This window comes from Hydra viridissima, unplaced genomic scaffold, assembly GCF_058129835.1.
Source record: "Hydra viridissima isolate aposymbiotic clone 2 unplaced genomic scaffold, HvirCarnegie_v1 scaffold_5, whole genome shotgun sequence".
Lineage (NCBI taxonomy): Eukaryota > Metazoa > Cnidaria > Hydrozoa > Anthoathecata > Hydridae > Hydra > Hydra viridissima.
Genome location: NW_028324304.1, coordinates 1389382 through 1412651, shown reverse-complemented (window position 1 = coordinate 1412651; position 23270 = coordinate 1389382). Strand labels below are relative to the sequence as shown.

Sequence of the window (23270 nt, the reverse complement as noted above, 5' to 3'; positions counted from 1 at the left end):
TTCTGCTCTGTTTGCGAACGGATAAAAGCGTTAAATGCGAAAACGCGCGTTAAAAACAAGGCAGTTTGTTTTGGTTTTTTTTTTTTTTGTTTTTTTGGTTCAGATGGCTTTTTGACGAAGGACCGTTGCGATTGGTTGTTTGACGAAGATGTTTCCATCTATGTAGGGTAAAAGTCGCGCTTCCAGCGCATAATAAAAACAAAAAGAAACGCAAAAAGACAGTAATTGAACTTCAAACAATTTTAATCATGTCTGGTCGCGGTAAAGGAGGAAAAGGACTTGGAAAAGGAGGCGCAAAGCGTCATCGCAAGATTTTACGTGATAACATCCAAGGAATCACAAAGCCCGCCATACGTCGTCTAGCTCGTCGCGGTGGTGTTAAGCGTATCTCTGGACTTATCTACGAGGAGACTCGAGGCGTTCTAAAAGTCTTTTTGGAAAACGTTATTCGCGACGCTGTAACATACACAGAGCATGCCAAGAGAAAGACAGTCACCGCTATGGACGTTGTCTACGCATTAAAAAGACAAGGTCGCACATTGTACGGCTTTGGTGGTTAAAAGGGGAACACCTCAGCAATCAAAAACGGCTATTTTTATAGCCACACATCTGTTTTAAACGTTAATAGGCAATCTAGAACTTGAACGCTGCACCGCGATAAGCAGAGGGGGTGTGTAAAAACGGTTTAGTTTACCAGTTTCAGTTTGTTTCAATCGAAATGAAAAGCAATTGAATTGATTTCTAAGTAATGTTTTTTAGCGAGGCATAGTTTAACTGAGTGTTTAGAGTAGACGCTTGACACATAAAGTGTTTTGCTCACCATCATCGGGCTAGAAAGGTGATTTTTATCTAAAGCGCTGCTTTAAGTCTGATTTCCTAAAGATGCGCGCAATACATTTGAAAAAAAAAAAAAAAAAGAAAAAAGAAAAAAGGAGCAAAAGTGTGGTAGTAGCAGCAAATAATAACGATGGGTGGGTCATAAGGGCTAAGGTTTTGATCAAAAGCAAAAAGGTGGCGCTCAAGTAGTTGTTGAAAGATTTTCTCACGCGTTTACCTACTGTAATAACTTTTTGTATCCAAAGTGGATGCAAAAGCTATACGTTTAAACATCAAAAAAAGCAAGTCTAGAAAAGCGCTCGCTCTTTAGACGCGGTGTCGCAATTTAAAACGAGCAAACAATGGCTGCCTAGCTATTGCATTTTAAGTACTTTCTCTCTACTACAATTTAAGGCGTTCTAATGCGTACAATGCTTTTACAAGATGTGTGGCTATGAAAATAGCCGTTTAGATAGCGCTCCATCTATTTACTGCTGGTGTACTTAGTAACAGCCTTGGTGCCTTCGCTCACTGCGTGTTTGGCCAACTCACCGGGAAGTAAGAGGCGCACAGCTGTTTGAATTTCACGCGAAGAGATGGTTGATTTCTTGTTTTGGAGGGCTAGTCGTGAAGCTTCTGAAGCGATTCTTTCAAAAATGTCGTTGACGAAAGAATTCATGATGCTCATCGCTTTGGAAGAAACACCAACATCAGGGTGAACTTGCTTCAAGACGTTGTAAATGTAAATGGCGTAGGATTCTCGCCTCTTTCTCTTGCGCTTTTTGTCTCCAGTACCAGCGATCTTGCCGCCTTTCTTACCAGCGCGTTTTTCCCCCTTTTTGGCCACCTTGGGCGCTTGTTTTCCTCCGGCCTTTGGAGCGTCAGACATGTCGACGAGTTTTAGAGAATTGAAATTTGAAATTACAAGCAACCGAATCACTTCCTATATAAAGCGCAGTTGTGGTCTCCAATTCGAGAACATTTCTGTTTCTCGCAAGCTCATTGGTTCTTCAAAGATTAACTAATTTGCGCATTGTTTGACGGAGTTTTTCTATTCGTTAAAAAAAGTGCAGTTCGAGACCAAATGTTTTTGATAAGAAAAAGGAATTTTGTAAGTTGATTTCAAAGCGCGCACAAATATCTCTAGGTTGTCTCTCGTTGTTTCTCAGTGTAAGAAATTAAAATGTCAGGACGTGGAAAAGGAGGAAAAGCTAAAGCCAAGGCAAAGACTCGATCGTTCAGAGCCGGACTTCAGTTTCCAGTCGGTCGTGTTCACCGATTTTTGCGCAAAGGACACTACGCCAATCGCATCGGTTCAGGCGCACCTGTCTATTTAGCTGCTGTTTTGGAGTATCTCTCCGCCGAAATTTTGGAGTTGGCCGGTAACGCTGCTCGTGACAATAAGAAAGCTAGAATCATTCCTCGACACTTACAGTTAGCTGTTCGCAATGACGAAGAGTTGAACAAGTTGTTGTCAGGTGTTACTATAGCCAGTGGCGGTGTGCTGCCAAACATACAAGCCGTTTTGCTTCCCAAGAAGAACGAAAAGGTTCCAAAACCAGCAGCCAAATAAACGGTACTCTGAACACAAGATAAAAAATAAAGGCTATTTTCATAGCCACACATCTGTTAAAAACATGACGGCATGAGCTTAAACACACTAAGGAGAATATAAAGAAGTGTGTGTGTGTGTGTGTGTGTGTGTGTGTGTGTGTAAGGAAGGGAGGGGAGGGGGGTTCAAAATCTCTTTTTAAAGCTGTTAGGGGATAAAAAGAGCACACGCATCCCGTTACAAAAAAATACATGGTGGGGTTTACACGCCATCTTTGAAACGTTTTAAGTTATAACCTGAGGGAGAAAAAACAGTTCGGTTACCTCACAGGTCACGTGCATGTTCAAGATTCCAAGTTTTGAAAGGATCCAACGTAACTTGAATAAAAAGTGAACACGCACGTGCCCAGATTGGCGACCATCTATAGGCTGTAGGAAAATAACAAAGAAGATTTAAGCGCCTCCGTAAGAATTTAGCTCCCTTAGGATTTCAGCAAAAAAGTATATTTAGCGGAGAAAAAAACAAAGAGCGAGGTTAAGCAGCAGTGACGGCATTAGCATCAGCAGCAGCAACAAAAACAAAACAAAACAAAAAAAAACAAACAAAAAAGCGGCAGCACGAAAAAAAAAAAAAAAAAAAAAAATTTCCGTTTTTTACACTTGCGTGTTTGTCTGTGTGTAATCCTTAATTGCATGGTTTTTTGTTGTTGGTTTTACCTTGTCATTTTTCTTCTGCGCACGTTCTCTTGGTCAGTAGTTTTTTGAAATGCGAAAAAAAACGTCAACGAAAAGAAGTGAACGGGTCATTGCACGTCATGTCTAACAAACAAGAGGGGTAAAGACAAAGACGTCCGCTGTCGAAAACTCATACATACTCCAAGCTGACACACTCTTGAGACACTTCGAAATAAAGCAAATGATCAAAGTCATAACACTTGACAAAGTCGAAACAAAAATCACAGCATGCGCAGACAACCCTTTATTTTACATTAAAGGAAAAAAACGTAAAGCTAGAACTAAACATTCCTTCAATTAAAACACGTCAAACTTGCGACGGGCACAAAACTCAACATATAACAAAGTTACGACGCTCTAGTTCTTTTACATTTTGTTTTCTAAATGACCCGTCCCTAAAACCCCGGAAAGAATAAAACGCGACAGTCGAGTTGTTGGCCAATACCTTTTTTCACAGTAACTATCAGGTGTTTCTCGCAACGTCGGATGGGTTGCTGAAACCTTAAAAAAGAACTTTAAAAAGCTTGTGGGGTAGCGTTAGTTCTCATGCTATTTTAACAAAGTACTAAAACTTTAGTTAAAGTAATAAGATTTTACAAAGTAGCTACATTTTAATTATTGTCCTCATTTATCGTCATCTATCGTCATTTTTCACGTATCTGCCTAACTTAGTACCTAACAAACTAACTAAGATACAAACTAACTAACTGAATGACTAACTAACTGACTGACTAACCAACTAACTGACTGACTGACTAACTAACTAACTGACTGACTAACTAACTAACTAACTAACTAACTGATTGACTAACTAACTAACTAACTAACCAACTAACTAACTAACTAACTAACTAACTAACTAACTAACTAACTAACTAACTAACTAACTAACTAACTAACTAACTAACTAACTAACCAACTAACTCACTGAGAGACTAACTAACTAACTAACTAACTAACTAACTAACTAACTAACTAACTAACTAACTAACTAACCAACTAACTCACTGAGAGACTAACTAACTAACTAACTAACTAACTAACTAACTAACTAACTAACTAACTAACTAACTAACTAACTAACCAACTAACTCACTGAGAGACTAACTAACTAACTAACTAACTAACTAACTAACTAACTAACTAACTAACTAACTAACTAACTAACCAACTAACTCACTGAGAGACTAACTAACTAACTAACTAACTAACTAACTAACTAACTAACTAACTAACTAACTAACTAACTAACCAACTAACTCACTGAGAGACTAACTAACTAACTAACTAACTAACTAACTAACTAACTAACTAACTAACTAACTAACTAACTAACTAACCAACTAACTCACTGAGAGACTAACTAACTAACTAACTAACTAACTAACTAACTAACTAACTAACTAACTAACTAACTAACTAACCAACTAACTCACTGAGAGACTAACTAACTAACTAACTAACTAACTAACTAACTAACTAACTAACTAACTAACTAACTAACTAACCAACTAACTCACTGAGAGACTAACTAACTAACTAACTAACTAACTAACTAACTAACTAACTAACTGACTAACTAACTAACTAACTAACTAACTAACTAACTAACTAACTAACTAACTAACTAACTAACTAACTAACTAACTAACTAACTAACTAACTAACTAACTAACTAACTAACTAACTAACTAACTAACTAACTAACTAACTAACTAACTAACTAACCAACTAACTCACTGAGAGACTAACTAACTAACTAACTAACTAACTAACTAACTAACTAACTAACTAACTAACTAACTAACTAACTAACCAACTAACTCACTGAGAGACTAACTAACTAACTAACTAACTAACTAACTAACTAACTAACTAACTAACTAACTAACTAACTAACTAACCAACTAACTCACTGAGAGACTAACTAACTAACTAACTAACTAACTAACTAACTAACTAACTAACTAACTAACTAACTAACTAACTAACCAACTAACTCACTGAGAGACTAACTAACTAACTAACTAACTAACTAACTAACTAACTAACTAACTAACTAACTAACTAACCAACTAACTCACTGAGAGACTAACTAACTAACTAACTAACTAACTAACTAACTAACTAACTAACTGACTAACTAACTAACTAACTAACTAACTAACTAACTAACTAACTAACTAACTAACTAACTAACTAACTAACTAACTAACTAACTAACTAACTAACTAACTAACTAACTAACTAACTAACTAACTAACTAACTAACTAACTAACTAACTAACTAACTAACCAACTAACTCACTGAGAGACTAACTAACTAACTAACTAACTAACTAACTAACTAACTAACTAACTAACTAACTAACTAACTAACTAACTAACTAACTAACTAACTAACTAACTAACTAACTAACTAACTAACTAACTAACTAACTAACTAACTAACTAACTAACTAACTAACTAAGTAGCTGACTTTGTATTTGTTTTTCAATTATGAACGAGTTCCTTGCAAGATAGATATTTCTGTTGCATTTGTTAGCCTTTATTTTTAGCAAAAATAAAATTCCAACTGGTGCTTTTCTAATGTCAAGGACCTCGCTAAGGCTAAAGCAGCTAAGCCTAATGGTTATGATGTTATAAAGCGGAGAAAAATGAACTTTTCTGAAAATGAAAAAACGAGAGATGGAATTGATCTGCAATAACTTCGGTTGTGAACACCTTATAACTGATGCCTCGCGCGATTTTAATAACTTTGCATCATGCAAAAGCCGCCAAATTCACTTTTCACGAGTGTTAAAGTGTCATTTTTGAAATGCCAGTTATGAGCGCATGAAATCAAAAGCGAAATTTGCACTTTGAAAAGCAAACGGAAATGTAGAGCATCTTTTAAAATCGCCATATTCTAATTCAGTTTTGCCTTTATGAACTTGAACAAAAGTTGCATGCCTTCCCAAGACTGCACAATTGTAAAGAAAACACCAAGCTTCGCTCGAACGATGACTATGAAGACGAAGAACCGAATGGACCCCGTATTGTGCATTCGTCACTCATTCTCTTATCTCCTCAAACGTTTTTTTACCGTTACCTTCCATAATGAATTTTATTTTTTATTTATTTTTTTTTTTTACGATGTCCAGAACTTTCAGGTTGCTAAGTTTTTCCTTTTTTTCTAGTGTCCGCGACTTTATATATGTTGACTGCGTTATCGCAGTTTTAGCCTTCGATCGTTTTTGTTAACGAACACGAATAAGCACAACATAGTGTTCCTTTTTCATGGAATGTTCTTTGTTGTGTCTCTGTGTTTAGAAAAAGAATTGGTCTGAACTAAAAATCGTCGTTAGTACGCGTTGCTAACGCATTAAATATTCCAGCAATCGCGCGTGTTTGTGCCCTTCGCCTCTATTGAGTTTGTATGGTACCAAATGCTTAGAAGAGATTGGCATAAGCTTTTTTGGGAAGCCATATGGTTCAGTTTCTTGATGAAATTAAGCTGCTTTGTCCAGAGTAAGTAGCGCTGATGTTATTTGGCCATGCGCGCACTCGATTGCTTTTAAAGACTATTTTTTCGATGTTTTGATGCGATACCTTTCGCTTCTAACATGCTGTGGCACCGAAACGCCGCAATTTACAAAGCGTCACTATTCTTTAGAAGATTTCAAAACTAATGAAGCTTTAAGAGAGCGAGAGACGCGAGCTGTGGAGGTTTGCCTGTCAACACGAAAACACACTTTGCAGTCTGACGGTGGAGCAAAAAAAAAAAAAAAAAAGTCTCCTCGACAGTCCGCATAAAACTCCGCTTGAAAAATAAAAACATCTAAACATCTAGAAGTTTTATAAAAACGAACGCAACGTTTCTCTGAAACACGACAAAAAAAAAATGACTGAAGCTGCATCTCCGAAAAAGGCCACAAAGAAGTCTGCGCCTAAAAAGCCTGCTGATCATGCTCCCTACAAGGCGATGATTGTCGATGCTATTAATTCGCTTAAAGAACGCAAAGGGTCGTCAAGACAAGCTATCGCCAAGCACGTCAAGGCCAACAACAAGGTGGGTGAAAACGTCGATTCGCAAGTCAAGATTAATTTAAAGCGCATGGTGGTTGCTGGCGAGCTCGTACAAGTGAAAGGAACTGGCGCGTCGGGTTCTTTTAGAATTGCAGCTAAGCCCAAACCGTTAAAGAAGCCTGCTGCAGTCGCCAAGAAGCACAAAAAAGAAGCCAAAGAAGTAAAGAAGCCTGCTGAAAAGAAGAGCACGCCAAAAAAGAAAGCTGCGTCAGTGAAAAAAGTCGCACAAAAAGAGAAAGTGAAAAAAGCTACTCCTAAGAAAAAAGTGACTCCCGCAAAAAAGAGCGCCCAGAAACCGGTTGCTAAAAAGCCCGCAGTAAAGAAAGTGAAAGCGACACCTAAGAAGAAAGCTGCAGCCAAGAAAACCATCGCAAAAGTGGAAAAGAAATAACCTAACCTACCCCGCTTTTTGTCAAACGGCTATTTTCATAGCCACACATCTTTCTAAAAACAAAGTTCCAGGCGTAGAACTTGTTTACTTTGTGTTTGTTTGTTTGTTGTTTTTTTTTTTTGTTTTGTTTTGTTTTAAGGCACTAAGCCGACAACGTTTTTAACAGATTTGTGGCTATGAAAATAGCCGTTTTGTTTAGAAGCACCATTTTTTAAGCTCGCTCTCCTCTGATTCTTCTCGCCAACTGAATGTCTTTTGGCATAATAGTGACACGCTTTGCATGGATGGCGCACAAGTTGGTATCTTCGAAGAGACCCACTAAGTAGGCTTCTGAAGCTTCTTGTAAGGCCATGACGGCGGTGCTTTGGAAACGCAAGTCAGTCTTGAAATCTTGAGCTATTTCGCGAACCAATCGCTGGAAGGGTAGTTTTCTGATTAGGAGCTCTGTCGATTTTTGGTATCTTCGGATCTCTCTCAAAGCTACGGTACCGGGTCGGTATCTGTGGGGTTTCTTTACTCCGCCGGTAGCCGGGGCACTCTTTCTTGCTGCTTTTGTTGCCAGCTGCTTTCTCGGTGCTTTACCGCCGGTAGATTTTCTAGCTGTTTGTTTTGTGCGGGCCATTGTAAGTTACGCTTACACTTATCAGTTTAAGTTGAACTTTTGAAGTTTTTCAATTTAACGCGTTTTGTTGACATTTTTAGACTTTGCCGCGACTTAAAGCTGCATTCTGATTGGTGCTAAGAAAGTGCTCTTTGATTGGTTCAAGTACAAATGCAAAATAAGGCATTAAGGCCACGTAGGCGTGTTTTTTGGCTACGGGAAAAGAGAGCGCGTTTGTCTCGCCTCTACAATTTCTGCTTTTTTAAACACTTCAAAGACAGGTCGACGTAGTGGAATTCCGAAAAGAAACTTTTCTGCTCTGTTTGCGAACGGATAAAAGCGTTAAATGCGAAAACGCGCGTTAAAAACAAGGCAGTTTGTTTTGGTTTTTTTTTTTTTTGTTTTTTTGGTTCAGATGGCTTTTTGACGAAGGACCGTTGCGATTGGTTGTTTGACGAAGATGTTTCCATCTATGTAGGGTAAAAGTCGCGCTTCCAGCGCATAATAAAAACAAAAAGAAACGCAAAAAGACAGTAATTGAACTTCAAACAATTTTAATCATGTCTGGTCGCGGTAAAGGAGGAAAAGGACTTGGAAAAGGAGGCGCAAAGCGTCATCGCAAGATTTTACGTGATAACATCCAAGGAATCACAAAGCCCGCCATACGTCGTCTAGCTCGTCGCGGTGGTGTTAAGCGTATCTCTGGACTTATCTACGAGGAGACTCGAGGCGTTCTAAAAGTCTTTTTGGAAAACGTTATTCGCGACGCTGTAACATACACAGAGCATGCCAAGAGAAAGACAGTCACCGCTATGGACGTTGTCTACGCATTAAAAAGACAAGGTCGCACATTGTACGGCTTTGGTGGTTAAAAGGGGAACACCTCAGCAATCAAAAACGGCTATTTTTATAGCCACACATCTGTTTTAAACGTTAATAGGCAATCTAGAACTTGAACGCTGCACCGCGATAAGCAGAGGGGGTGTGTAAAAACGGTTTAGTTTACCAGTTTCAGTTTGTTTCAATCGAAATGAAAAGCAATTGAATTGATTTCTAAGTAATGTTTTTTAGCGAGGCATAGTTTAACTGAGTGTTTAGAGTAGACGCTTGACACATAAAGTGTTTTGCTCACCATCATCGGGCTAGAAAGGTGATTTTTATCTAAAGCGCTGCTTTAAGTCTGATTTCCTAAAGATGCGCGCAATACATTTGAAAAAAAAAAAAAAAAAGAAAAAAGAAAAAAGGAGCAAAAGTGTGGTAGTAGCAGCAAATAATAACGATGGGTGGGTCATAAGGGCTAAGGTTTTGATCAAAAGCAAAAAGGTGGCGCTCAAGTAGTTGTTGAAAGATTTTCTCACGCGTTTACCTACTGTAATAACTTTTTGTATCCAAAGTGGATGCAAAAGCTATACGTTTAAACATCAAAAAAAGCAAGTCTAGAAAAGCGCTCGCTCTTTAGACGCGGTGTCGCAATTTAAAACGAGCAAACAATGGCTGCCTAGCTATTGCATTTTAAGTACTTTCTCTCTACTACAATTTAAGGCGTTCTAATGCGTACAATGCTTTTACAAGATGTGTGGCTATGAAAATAGCCGTTTAGATAGCGCTCCATCTATTTACTGCTGGTGTACTTAGTAACAGCCTTGGTGCCTTCGCTCACTGCGTGTTTGGCCAACTCACCGGGAAGTAAGAGGCGCACAGCTGTTTGAATTTCACGCGAAGAGATGGTTGATTTCTTGTTTTGGAGGGCTAGTCGTGAAGCTTCTGAAGCGATTCTTTCAAAAATGTCGTTGACGAAAGAATTCATGATGCTCATCGCTTTGGAAGAAACACCAACATCAGGGTGAACTTGCTTCAAGACGTTGTAAATGTAAATGGCGTAGGATTCTCGCCTCTTTCTCTTGCGCTTTTTGTCTCCAGTACCAGCGATCTTGCCGCCTTTCTTACCAGCGCGTTTTTCCCCCTTTTTGGCCACCTTGGGCGCTTGTTTTCCTCCGGCCTTTGGAGCGTCAGACATGTCGACGAGTTTTAGAGAATTGAAATTTGAAATTACAAGCAACCGAATCACTTCCTATATAAAGCGCAGTTGTGGTCTCCAATTCGAGAACATTTCTGTTTCTCGCAAGCTCATTGGTTCTTCAAAGATTAACTAATTTGCGCATTGTTTGACGGAGTTTTTCTATTCGTTAAAAAAAGTGCAGTTCGAGACCAAATGTTTTTGATAAGAAAAAGGAATTTTGTAAGTTGATTTCAAAGCGCGCACAAATATCTCTAGGTTGTCTCTCGTTGTTTCTCAGTGTAAGAAATTAAAATGTCAGGACGTGGAAAAGGAGGAAAAGCTAAAGCCAAGGCAAAGACTCGATCGTTCAGAGCCGGACTTCAGTTTCCAGTCGGTCGTGTTCACCGATTTTTGCGCAAAGGACACTACGCCAATCGCATCGGTTCAGGCGCACCTGTCTATTTAGCTGCTGTTTTGGAGTATCTCTCCGCCGAAATTTTGGAGTTGGCCGGTAACGCTGCTCGTGACAATAAGAAAGCTAGAATCATTCCTCGACACTTACAGTTAGCTGTTCGCAATGACGAAGAGTTGAACAAGTTGTTGTCAGGTGTTACTATAGCCAGTGGCGGTGTGCTGCCAAACATACAAGCCGTTTTGCTTCCCAAGAAGAACGAAAAGGTTCCAAAACCAGCAGCCAAATAAACGGTACTCTGAACACAAGATAAAAAATAAAGGCTATTTTCATAGCCACACATCTGTTAAAAACATGACGGCATGAGCTTAAACACACTAAGGAGAATATAAAGAAGTGTGTGTGTGTGTGTGTGTGTGTGTGTGTGTGTGTAAGGAAGGGAGGGGAGGGGGGTTCAAAATCTCTTTTTAAAGCTGTTAGGGGATAAAAAGAGCACACGCATCCCGTTACAAAAAAATACATGGTGGGGTTTACACGCCATCTTTGAAACGTTTTAAGTTATAACCTGAGGGAGAAAAAACAGTTCGGTTACCTCACAGGTCACGTGCATGTTCAAGATTCCAAGTTTTGAAAGGATCCAACGTAACTTGAATAAAAAGTGAACACGCACGTGCCCAGATTGGCGACCATCTATAGGCTGTAGGAAAATAACAAAGAAGATTTAAGCGCCTCCGTAAGAATTTAGCTCCCTTAGGATTTCAGCAAAAAAGTATATTTAGCGGAGAAAAAAACAAAGAGCGAGGTTAAGCAGCAGTGACGGCATTAGCATCAGCAGCAGCAACAAAAACAAAACAAAACAAAAAAAAACAAACAAAAAAGCGGCAGCACGAAAAAAAAAAAAAAAAAAAAAAATTTCCGTTTTTTACACTTGCGTGTTTGTCTGTGTGTAATCCTTAATTGCATGGTTTTTTGTTGTTGGTTTTACCTTGTCATTTTTCTTCTGCGCACGTTCTCTTGGTCAGTAGTTTTTTGAAATGCGAAAAAAAACGTCAACGAAAAGAAGTGAACGGGTCATTGCACGTCATGTCTAACAAACAAGAGGGGTAAAGACAAAGACGTCCGCTGTCGAAAACTCATACATACTCCAAGCTGACACACTCTTGAGACACTTCGAAATAAAGCAAATGATCAAAGTCATAACACTTGACAAAGTCGAAACAAAAATCACAGCATGCGCAGACAACCCTTTATTTTACATTAAAGGAAAAAAACGTAAAGCTAGAACTAAACATTCCTTCAATTAAAACACGTCAAACTTGCGACGGGCACAAAACTCAACATATAACAAAGTTACGACGCTCTAGTTCTTTTACATTTTGTTTTCTAAATGACCCGTCCCTAAAACCCCGGAAAGAATAAAACGCGACAGTCGAGTTGTTGGCCAATACCTTTTTTCACAGTAACTATCAGGTGTTTCTCGCAACGTCGGATGGGTTGCTGAAACCTTAAAAAAGAACTTTAAAAAGCTTGTGGGGTAACGTTAGTTCTCATGCTATTTTAACAAAGTACTAAAACTTTAGTTAAAGTAATAAGATTTTACAAAGTAGCTACATTTTAATTATTGTCCTCATTTATCGTCATCTATCGTCATTTTTCACGTATCTGCCTAACTTAGTACCTAACAAACTAACTAAGATACAAACTAACTAACTGAATGACTAACTAACTGACTGACTAACCAACTAACTGACTGACTGACTAACTAACTAACTGACTGACTAACTAACTAACTAACTAACTAACTGATTGACTAACTAACTAACTAACTAACCAACTAACTAACTAACTAACTAACTAACTAACTAACTAACTAACTAACTAACTAACTAACTAACTAACTAACTAACTAACTAACTAACCAACTAACTCACTGAGAGACTAACTAACTAACTAACTAACTAACTAACTAACTAACTAACTAACTAACTAACTAACTAACTAACTAACTAACTAACTAACTAACTAACTAACTAACTAACTAACTAACTAACCAACTAACTCACTGAGAGACTAACTAACTAACTAACTAACTAACTAACTAACTAACTAACTAACTAACTAACTAACTAACTAACTAACTAACTAACTAACTAACTAACTAAGTAGCTGACTTTGTATTTGTTTTTCAATTATGAACGAGTTCCTTGCAAGATAGATATTTCTGTTGCATTTGTTAGCCTTTATTTTTAGCAAAAATAAAATTCCAACTGGTGCTTTTCTAATGTCAAGGACCTCGCTAAGGCTAAAGCAGCTAAGCCTAATGGTTATGATGTTATAAAGCGGAGAAAAATGAACTTTTCTGAAAATGAAAAAACGAGAGATGGAATTGATCTGCAATAACTTCGGTTGTGAACACCTTATAACTGATGCCTCGCGCGATTTTAATAACTTTGCATCATGCAAAAGCCGGCAAATTCACTTTTCACGAGTGTTAAAGTGTCATTTTTGAAATGCCAGTTATGAGCGCATGAAATCAAAAGCGAAATTTGCACTTTGAAAAGCAAACGGAAATGTAGAGCATCTTTTAAAATCGCCATATTCTAATTCAGTTTTGCCTTTATGAACTTGAACAAAAGTTGCATGCCTTCCCAAGACTGCACAATTGTAAAGAAAACACCAAGCTTCGCTCGAACGATGACTATGAAGACGAAGAACCGAATGGACCCCGTATTGTGCATTCGTCACTCATTCTCTTATCTCCTCAAACGTTTTTTTACCGTTACCTTCCATAATGAATTTTATTTTTTATTTATTTTTTTTTTTTACGATGTCCAGAACTTTCAGGTTGCTAAGTTTTTCCTTTTTTTCTAGTGTCCGCGACTTTATATATGTTGACTGCGTTATCGCAGTTTTAGCCTTCGATCGTTTTTGTTAACGAACACGAATAAGCACAACATAGTGTTCCTTTTTCATGGAATGTTCTTTGTTGTGTCTCTGTGTTTAGAAAAAGAATTGGTCTGAACTAAAAATCGTCGTTAGTACGCGTTGCTAACGCATTAAATATTCCAGCAATCGCGCGTGTTTGTGCCCTTCGCCTCTATTGAGTTTGTATGGTACCAAATGCTTAGAAGAGATTGGCATAAGCTTTTTTGGGAAGCCATATGGTTCAGTTTCTTGATGAAATTAAGCTGCTTTGTCCAGAGTAAGTAGCGCTGATGTTATTTGGCCATGCGCGCACTCGATTGCTTTTAAAGACTATTTTTTCGATGTTTTGATGCGATACCTTTCGCTTCTAACATGCTGTGGCACCGAAACGCCGCAATTTACAAAGCGTCACTATTCTTTAGAAGATTTCAAAACTAATGAAGCTTTAAGAGAGCGAGAGACGCGAGCTGTGGAGGTTTGCCTGTCAACACGAAAACACACTTTGCAGTCTGACGGTGGAGCAAAAAAAAAAAAAAAAAAGTCTCCTCGACAGTCCGCATAAAACTCCGCTTGAAAAATAAAAACATCTAAACATCTAGAAGTTTTATAAAAACGAACGCAACGTTTCTCTGAAACACGACAAAAAAAAAATGACTGAAGCTGCATCTCCGAAAAAGGCCACAAAGAAGTCTGCGCCTAAAAAGCCTGCTGATCATGCTCCCTACAAGGCGATGATTGTCGATGCTATTAATTCGCTTAAAGAACGCAAAGGGTCGTCAAGACAAGCTATCGCCAAGCACGTCAAGGCCAACAACAAGGTGGGTGAAAACGTCGATTCGCAAGTCAAGATTAATTTAAAGCGCATGGTGGTTGCTGGCGAGCTCGTACAAGTGAAAGGAACTGGCGCGTCGGGTTCTTTTAGAATTGCAGCTAAGCCCAAACCGTTAAAGAAGCCTGCTGCAGTCGCCAAGAAGCACAAAAAAGAAGCCAAAGAAGTAAAGAAGCCTGCTGAAAAGAAGAGCACGCCAAAAAAGAAAGCTGCGTCAGTGAAAAAAGTCGCACAAAAAGAGAAAGTGAAAAAAGCTACTCCTAAGAAAAAAGTGACTCCCGCAAAAAAGAGCGCCCAGAAACCGGTTGCTAAAAAGCCCGCAGTAAAGAAAGTGAAAGCGACACCTAAGAAGAAAGCTGCAGCCAAGAAAACCATCGCAAAAGTGGAAAAGAAATAACCTAACCTACCCCGCTTTTTGTCAAACGGCTATTTTCATAGCCACACATCTTTCTAAAAACAAAGTTCCAGGCGTAGAACTTGTTTACTTTGTGTTTGTTTGTTTGTTGTTTTTTTTTTTTGTTTTGTTTTGTTTTAAGGCACTAAGCCGACAACGTTTTTAACAGATTTGTGGCTATGAAAATAGCCGTTTTGTTTAGAAGCACCATTTTTTAAGCTCGCTCTCCTCTGATTCTTCTCGCCAACTGAATGTCTTTTGGCATAATAGTGACACGCTTTGCATGGATGGCGCACAAGTTGGTATCTTCGAAGAGACCCACTAAGTAGGCTTCTGAAGCTTCTTGTAAGGCCATGACGGCGGTGCTTTGGAAACGCAAGTCAGTCTTGAAATCTTGAGCTATTTCGCGAACCAATCGCTGGAAGGGTAGTTTTCTGATTAGGAGCTCTGTCGATTTTTGGTATCTTCGGATCTCTCTCAAAGCTACGGTACCGGGTCGGTATCTGTGGGGTTTCTTTACTCCGCCGGTAGCCGGGGCACTCTTTCTTGCTGCTTTTGTTGCCAGCTGCTTTCTCGGTGCTTTACCGCCGGTAGATTTTCTAGCTGTTTGTTTTGTGCGGGCCATTGTAAGTTACGCTTACACTTATCAGTTTAAGTTGAACTTTTGAAGTTTTTCAATTTAACGCGTTTTGTTGACATTTTTAGACTTTGCCGCGACTTAAAGCTGCATTCTGATTGGTGCTAAGAAAGTGCTCTTTGATTGGTTCAAGTACAAATGCAAAATAAGGCATTAAGGCCACGTAGGCGTGTTTTTTGGCTACGGGAAAAGAGAGCGCGTTTGTCTCGCCTCTACAATTTCTGCTTTTTTAAACACTTCAAAGACAGGTCGACGTAGTGGAATTCCGAAAAGAAACTTTTCTGCTCTGTTTGCGAACGGATAAAAGCGTTAAATGCGAAAACGCGCGTTAAAAACAAGGCAGTTTGTTTTGGTTTTTTTTTTTTTTGTTTTTTTGGTTCAGATGGCTTTTTGACGAAGGACCGTTGCGATTGGTTGTTTGACGAAGATGTTTCCATCTATGTAGGGTAAAAGTCGCGCTTCCAGCGCATAATAAAAACAAAAAGAAACGCAAAAAGACAGTAATTGAACTTCAAACAATTTTAATCATGTCTGGTCGCGGTAAAGGAGGAAAAGGACTTGGAAAAGGAGGCGCAAAGCGTCATCGCAAGATTTTACGTGATAACATCCAAGGAATCACAAAGCCCGCCATACGTCGTCTAGCTCGTCGCGGTGGTGTTAAGCGTATCTCTGGACTTATCTACGAGGAGACTCGAGGCGTTCTAAAAGTCTTTTTGGAAAACGTTATTCGCGACGCTGTAACATACACAGAGCATGCCAAGAGAAAGACAGTCACCGCTATGGACGTTGTCTACGCATTAAAAAGACAAGGTCGCACATTGTACGGCTTTGGTGGTTAAAAGGGGAACACCTCAGCAATCAAAAACGGCTATTTTTATAGCCACACATCTGTTTTAAACGTTAATAGGCAATCTAGAACTTGAACGCTGCACCGCGATAAGCAGAGGGGGTGTGTAAAAACGGTTTAGTTTACCAGTTTCAGTTTGTTTCAATCGAAATGAAAAGCAATTGAATTGATTTCTAAGTAATGTTTTTTAGCGAGGCATAGTTTAACTGAGTGTTTAGAGTAGACGCTTGACACATAAAGTGTTTTGCTCACCATCATCGGGCTAGAAAGGTGATTTTTATCTAAAGCGCTGCTTTAAGTCTGATTTCCTAAAGATGCGCGCAATACATTTGAAAAAAAAAAAAAAAAAGAAAAAAGAAAAAAGGAGCAAAAGTGTGGTAGTAGCAGCAAATAATAACGATGGGTGGGTCATAAGGGCTAAGGTTTTGATCAAAAGCAAAAAGGTGGCGCTCAAGTAGTTGTTGAAAGATTTTCTCACGCGTTTACCTACTGTAATAACTTTTTGTATCCAAAGTGGATGCAAAAGCTATACGTTTAAACATCAAAAAAAGCAAGTCTAGAAAAGCGCTCGCTCTTTAGACGCGGTGTCGCAATTTAAAACGAGCAAACAATGGCTGCCTAGCTATTGCATTTTAAGTACTTTCTCTCTACTACAATTTAAGGCGTTCTAATGCGTACAATGCTTTTACAAGATGTGTGGCTATGAAAATAGCCGTTTAGATAGCGCTCCATCTATTTACTGCTGGTGTACTTAGTAACAGCCTTGGTGCCTTCGCTCACTGCGTGTTTGGCCAACTCACCGGGAAGTAAGAGGCGCACAGCTGTTTGAATTTCACGCGAAGAGATGGTTGATTTCTTGTTTTGGAGGGCTAGTCGTGAAGCTTCTGAAGCGATTCTTTCAAAAATGTCGTTGACGAAAGAATTCATGATGCTCATCGCTTTGGAAGAAACACCAACATCAGGGTGAACTTGCTTCAAGACGTTGTAAATGTAAATGGCGTAGGATTCTCGCCTCTTTCTCTTGCGCTTTTTGTCTCCAGTACCAGCGATCTTGCCGCCTTTCTTACCAGCGCGTTTTTCCCCCTTTTTGGCCACCTTGGGCGCTTGTTTTCCTCCGGCCTTTGGAGCGTCAGACATGTCGACGAGTTTTAGAGAATTGAAATTTGAAATTACAAGCAACCGAATCACTTCCTATATAAAGCGCAGTTGTGGTCTCCAATTCGAGAACATTTCTGTTTCTCGCAAGCTCATTGGTTCTTCAAAGATTAACTAATTTGCGCATTGTTTGACGAGTTTTTCTATTCGTTAAAAAAAGTGCAGTTCGAGACCAAATGTTTTTGATAAGAAAAAGGAATTTTGTAAGTTGATTTCAAAGCGCGCACAAATATCTCTAGGTTGTCTCTCGTTGTTTCTCAGTGTAAGAAATTAAAATGTCAGGACGTGGAAAAGGAGGAAAAGCTAAAGCCAAGGCAAAGACTCGATCGTTCAGAGCCGGACTTCAGTTTCCAGTCGGTCGTGTTCACCGATTTTTGCGCAAAGGACACTACGCCAATCGCATCGGTTCAGGCGCACCTGTCTATTTAGCTGCTGTTTTGGAGTATCTCTCCGCCGAAATTTTGGAGTTGGCCGGTAACGCTGCTCGTGACAATAAGAAAGCTAGAATCATTCCTCGACACTTACAGTTAGCTGTTCGCAATGACGAAGAGTTGAACAAGTTGTTGTCAGGTGTTACTATAGCCAGTGGCGGTGTGCTGCCAAACATACAAGCCGTTTTGCTTCCCAAGAAGAACGAAAAGGTTCCAAAACCAGCAGCCAAATAAACGGTACTCTGAACACAAGATAAAAAATAAAGGCTATTTTCATAGCCACACATCTGTTAAAAACATGACGGCATGAGCTTAAACACACTAAGGAGAATATAAAGAAGTGTGTGTGTGTGTGTGTGTGTGTGTGTGTGTGTGTAAGGAAGGGAGGGGAGGGGGGTTCAAAATCTCTTTTTAAAGCTGTTAGGGGATAAAAAGAGCACACGCATCCCGTTACAAAAAAATACATGGTGGGGTTTACACGCCATCTTTGAAACGTTTTAAGTTATAACCTGAGGGAGAAAAAACAGTTCGGTTACCTCACAGGTCACGTGCATGTTCAAGATTCCAAGTTTTGAAAGGATCCAACGTAACTTGAATAAAAAGTGAACACGCACGTGCCCAGATTGGCGACCATCTATAGGCTGTAGGAAAATAACAAAGAAGATTTAAGCGCCTCCGTAAGAATTTAGCTCCCTTAGGATTTCAGCAAAAAAGTATATTTAGCGGAGAAAAAAACAAAGAGCGAGGTTAAGCAGCAGTGACGGCATTAGCATCAGCAGCAGCAACAAAAACAAAACAAAACAAAAAAAAACAAACAAAAAAGCGGCAGCACGAAAAAAAAAAAAAAAAAAAAAAATTTCCGTTTTTTACACTTGCGTGTTTGTCTGTGTGTAATCCTTAATTGCATGGTTTTTTGTTGTTGGTTTTACCTTGTCATTTTTCTTCTGCGCACGTTCTCTTGGTCAGTAGTTTTTTGAAATGCGAAAAAAAACGTCAACGAAAAGAAGTGAACGGGTCATTGCACGTCATGTCTAACAAACAAGAGGGGTAAAGACAAAGACGTCCGCTGTCGAAAACTCATACATACTCCAAGCTGACACACTCTTGAGACACTTCGAAATAAAGCAAATGATCAAAGTCATAACACTTGACAAAGTCGAAACAAAAATCACAGCATGCGCAGACAACCCTTTATTTTACATTAAAGGAAAAAAACGTAAAGCTAGAACTAAACATTCCTTCAATTAAAACACGTCAAACTTGCGACGGGCACAAAACTCAACATATAACAAAGTTACGACGCTCTAGTTCTTTTACATTTTGTTTTCTAAATGACCCGTCCCTAAAACCCCGGAAAGAATAAAACGCGACAGTCGAGTTGTTGGCCAATACCTTTTTTCACAGTAACTATCAGGTGTTTCTCGCAACGTCGGATGGGTTGCTGAAACCTTAAAAAAGAACTTTAAAAAGCTTGTGGGGTAGCGTTAGTTCTCATGCTATTTTAACAAAGTACTAAAACTTTAGTTAAAGTAATAAGATTTTACAAAGTAGCTACATTTTAATTATTGTCCTCATTTATCGTCATCTATCGTCATTTTTCACGTATCTGCCTAACTTAGTACCTAACAAACTAACTAAGATACAAACTAACTAACTGAATGACTAACTAACTGACTGACTAACCAACTAACTGACTGACTGACTAACTAACTAACTGACTGACTAACTAACTAACTAACTAACTAACTGATTGACTAACTAACTAACTAACTAACCAACTAACTAACTAACTAACTAACTAACTAACTAACTAACTAACTAACTAACTAACTAACTAACTAACTAACTAACTAACTAACTAACTAACTAACCAACTAACTCACTGAGAGACTAACTAACTAACTAACTAACTAACTAACTAACTAACTAACCAACTAACTCACTGAGAGACTAACTAACTAACTAACTAACTAACTAACTAACTAACTAACTAACTAACTAACTAACTAACTAACCAACTAACTCACTGAGAGACTAACTAACTAACTAACTAACTAACTAACTAACTAACTAACTAACTAACTAACTAACTAACTAACCAACTAACTCACTGAGAGACTAACTAACTAACTAACTAACTAACTAACTAACTAACTAACTAACTAACTAACTAACTAACTAACCAACTAACTCACTGAGAGACTAACTAACTAACTAACTAACTAACTAACTAACTAACTAACTAACTAACTAACTAACTAACTAACTAACTAACTAACTAACTAACTAACTAACTAACTAACTAACTAACTAACTAACTAACTAACTAACCAACTAACTCACTGAGAGACTAACTAACTAACTAACTAACTAACTAACTAACTAACTAACTAACTAACTAACTAACTAACTAACTAACCAACTAACTCACTGAGAGACTAACTAACTAACTAACTAACTAACTAACTAACTAACTAACTAACTAACTAACTAACTAACTAACCAACTAACTCACTGAGAGACTAACTAACTAACTAACTAACTAACTAACTAACTAACTAACTAACTAACTAACTAACTAACTAACTAACCAACTAACTCACTGAGAGACTAACTAACTAACTAACTAACTAACTAACTAACTAACTAACTAACTAACTAACTAACTAACTAACTAACTAACTAACTAAGTAGCTGACTTTGTATTTGTTTTTCAATTATGAACGAGTTCCTTGCAAGATAGATATTTCTGTTGCATTTGTTAGCCTTTATTTTTAGCAAAAATAAAATTCCAACTGGTGCTTTTCTAATGTCAAGGACCTCGCTAAGGCTAAAGCAGCTAAGCCTAATGGTTATGATGTTATAAAGCGGAGAAAAATGAACTTTTCTGAAAATGAAAAAACGAGAGATGGAATTGATCTGCAATAACTTCGGTTGTGAACACCTTATAACTGATGCCTCGCGCGATTTTAATAACTTTGCATCATGCAAAAGCCGCCAAATTCACTTTTCACGAGTGTTAAAGTGTCATTTTTGAAATGCCAGTTATGAGCGCATGAAATCAAAAGCGAAATTTGCACTTTGAAAAGCAAACGGAAATGTAGAGCATCTTTTAAAATCGCCATATTCTAATTCAGTTTTGCCTTTATGAACTTGAACAAAAGTTGCATGCCTTCCCAAGACTGCACAATTGTAAAGAAAACACCAAGCTTCGCTCGAACGATGACTATGAAGACGAAGAACCGAATGGACCCCGTATTGTGCATTCGTCACTCATTCTCTTATCTCCTCAAACGTTTTTTTACCGTTACCTTCCATAATGAATTTTATTTTTTATTTATTTTTTTTTTTTACGATGTCCAGAACTTTCAGGTTGCTAAGTTTTTCCTTTTTTTCTAGTGTCCGCGACTTTATATATGTTGACTGCGTTATCGCAGTTTTAGCCTTCGATCGTTTTTGTTAACGAACACGAATAAGCACAACATAGTGTTCCTTTTTCATGGAATGTTCTTTGTTGTGTCTCTGTGTTTAGAAAAAGAATTGGTCTGAACTAAAAATCGTCGTTAGTACGCGTTGCTAACGCATTAAATATTCCAGCAATCGCGCGTGTTTGTGCCCTTCGCCTCTATTGAGTTTGTATGGTACCAAATGCTTAGAAGAGATTGGCATAAGCTTTTTTGGGAAGCCATATGGTTCAGTTTCTTGATGAAATTAAGCTGCTTTGTCCAGAGTAAGTAGCGCTGATGTTATTTGGCCATGCGCGCACTCGATTGCTTTTAAAGACTATTTTTTCGATGTTTTGATGCGATACCTTTCGCTTCTAACATGCTGTGGCACCGAAACGCCGCAATTTACAAAGCGTCACTATTCTTTAGAAGATTTCAAAACTAATGAAGCTTTAAGAGAGCGAGAGACGCGAGCTGTGGAGGTTTGCCTGTCAACACGAAAACACACTTTGCAGTCTGACGGTGGAGCAAAAAAAAAAAAAAAAAAGTCTCCTCGACAGTCCGCATAAAACTCCGCTTGAAAAATAAAAACATCTAAACATCTAGAAGTTTTATAAAAACGAACGCAACGTTTCTCTGAAACACGACAAAAAAAAAATGACTGAAGCTGCATCTCCGAAAAAGGCCACAAAGAAGTCTGCGCCTAAAAAGCCTGCTGATCATGCTCCCTACAAGGCGATGATTGTCGATGCTATTAATTCGCTTAAAGAACGCAAAGGGTCGTCAAGACAAGCTATCGCCAAGCACGTCAAGGCCAACAACAAGGTGGGTGAAAACGTCGATTCGCAAGTCAAGATTAATTTAAAGCGCATGGTGGTTGCTGGCGAGCTCGTACAAGTGAAAGGAACTGGCGCGTCGGGTTCTTTTAGAATTGCAGCTAAGCCCAAACCGTTAAAGAAGCCTGCTGCAGTCGCCAAGAAGCACAAAAAAGAAGCCAAAGAAGTAAAGAAGCCTGCTGAAAAGAAGAGCACGCCAAAAAAGAAAGCTGCGTCAGTGAAAAAAGTCGCACAAAAAGAGAAAGTGAAAAAAGCTACTCCTAAGAAAAAAGTGACTCCCGCAAAAAAGAGCGCCCAGAAACCGGTTGCTAAAAAGCCCGCAGTAAAGAAAGTGAAAGCGACACCTAAGAAGAAAGCTGCAGCCAAGAAAACCATCGCAAAAGTGGAAAAGAAATAACCTAACCTACCCCGCTTTTTGTCAAACGGCTATTTTCATAGCCACACATCTTTCTAAAAACAAAGTTCCAGGCGTAGAACTTGTTTACTTTGTGTTTGTTTGTTTGTTGTTTTTTTTTTTTGTTTTGTTTTGTTTTAAGGCACTAAGCCGACAACGTTTTTAACAGATTTGTGGCTATGAAAATAGCCGTTTTGTTTAGAAGCACCATTTTTTAAGCTCGCTCTCCTCTGATTCTTCTCGCCAACTGAATGTCTTTTGGCATAATAGTGACACGCTTTGCATGGATGGCGCACAAGTTGGTATCTTCGAAGAGACCCACTAAGTAGGCTTCTGAAGCTTCTTGTGGCCATGACGGCGGTGCTTTGGAAACGCAAGTCAGTCTTGAAATCTTGAGCTATTTCGCGAACCAATCGCTGGAAGGGTAGTTTTCTGATTAGGAGCTCTGTCGATTTTTGGTATCTTCGGATCTCTCTCAAAGCTACGGTACCGGGTCGGTATCTGTGGGGTTTCTTTACTCCGCCGGTAGCCGGGGCACTCTTTCTTGCTGCTTTTGTTGCCAGCTGCTTTCTCGGTGCTTTACCGCCGGTAGATTTTCTAGCTGTTTGTTTTGTGCGGGCCATTGTAAGTTACGCTTACACTTATCAGTTTAAGTTGAACTTTTGAAGTTTTTCAATTTAACGCGTTTTGTTGACATTTTTAGACTTTGCCGCGACTTAAAGCTGCATTCTGATTGGTGCTAAGAAAGTGCTCTTTGATTGGTTCAAGTACAAATGCAAAATAAGGCATTAAGGCCACGTAG

At 38.7% G+C, this 23270-nt stretch overlaps 5 protein-coding genes and 3 pseudogenes across 5 annotated transcripts; 3 read left to right on the top strand and 5 right to left on the bottom strand.

The window, feature by feature from the left end:
* Positions 1 to 1300: 1300 nt before the first annotated feature.
* LOC149887792 (late histone H2B.L4 pseudogene) lies at positions 1301 to 1705 on the bottom strand (annotated as a pseudogene).
* A 294-nt stretch (positions 1706 to 1999) lies between these two features.
* Positions 2000 to 2389, top strand: LOC149887791 (histone H2A, orphon). Its single transcript, XM_090088879.1, has one exon. It carries the CDS (start codon positions 2000 to 2002, stop codon positions 2387 to 2389), a length of 390 nt encoding a protein of 129 aa, XP_089945005.1.
* A 5384-nt stretch (positions 2390 to 7773) lies between these two features.
* On the bottom strand, positions 7774 to 8184 carry LOC149887790 (histone H3). The gene has a single exon (XM_090088878.1). The coding sequence runs from the start codon at positions 8182 to 8184 to the stop codon at positions 7774 to 7776; it is 411 nt and encodes a 136-aa protein (XP_089945004.1).
* Positions 8185 to 9775: 1591 nt separating this feature from the next.
* On the bottom strand, positions 9776 to 10180 carry LOC149887789 (late histone H2B.L4 pseudogene; annotated as a pseudogene).
* Positions 10181 to 10474: 294 nt separating this feature from the next.
* LOC149887788 (histone H2A, orphon) lies at positions 10475 to 10864 on the top strand. Its single transcript, XM_090088876.1, has one exon. It carries the CDS (start codon positions 10475 to 10477, stop codon positions 10862 to 10864), a length of 390 nt encoding a protein of 129 aa, XP_089945002.1.
* A 4072-nt stretch (positions 10865 to 14936) lies between these two features.
* On the bottom strand, positions 14937 to 15347 carry LOC149887787 (histone H3). Its single transcript, XM_090088875.1, has one exon. It carries the CDS (start codon positions 15345 to 15347, stop codon positions 14937 to 14939), a length of 411 nt encoding a protein of 136 aa, XP_089945001.1.
* A 1591-nt stretch (positions 15348 to 16938) lies between these two features.
* LOC149887786 (late histone H2B.L4 pseudogene) lies at positions 16939 to 17343 on the bottom strand (annotated as a pseudogene).
* Positions 17344 to 17636: 293 nt separating this feature from the next.
* On the top strand, positions 17637 to 18026 carry LOC149887785 (histone H2A, orphon). Its single transcript, XM_090088874.1, has one exon. The coding sequence runs from the start codon at positions 17637 to 17639 to the stop codon at positions 18024 to 18026; it is 390 nt and encodes a 129-aa protein (XP_089945000.1).
* The last annotated feature ends 5244 nt before the right edge of the window (positions 18027 to 23270 follow it).

Excerpts from the sequence above, each read along its gene's own strand:
- LOC149887791 (XM_090088879.1), top strand. The coding sequence starts at position 2,000 with ATGTCAGGACGTGGAAAAGGAGGAAAAGCTAAAGCCAAGGCAAAGACT.
- LOC149887790 (XM_090088878.1), bottom strand. The coding sequence starts at position 8,184 with ATGGCCCGCACAAAACAAACAGCTAGAAAATCTACCGGCGGTAAAGCA.
- LOC149887788 (XM_090088876.1), top strand. The coding sequence starts at position 10,475 with ATGTCAGGACGTGGAAAAGGAGGAAAAGCTAAAGCCAAGGCAAAGACT.
- LOC149887787 (XM_090088875.1), bottom strand. The coding sequence starts at position 15,347 with ATGGCCCGCACAAAACAAACAGCTAGAAAATCTACCGGCGGTAAAGCA.
- LOC149887785 (XM_090088874.1), top strand. The coding sequence starts at position 17,637 with ATGTCAGGACGTGGAAAAGGAGGAAAAGCTAAAGCCAAGGCAAAGACT.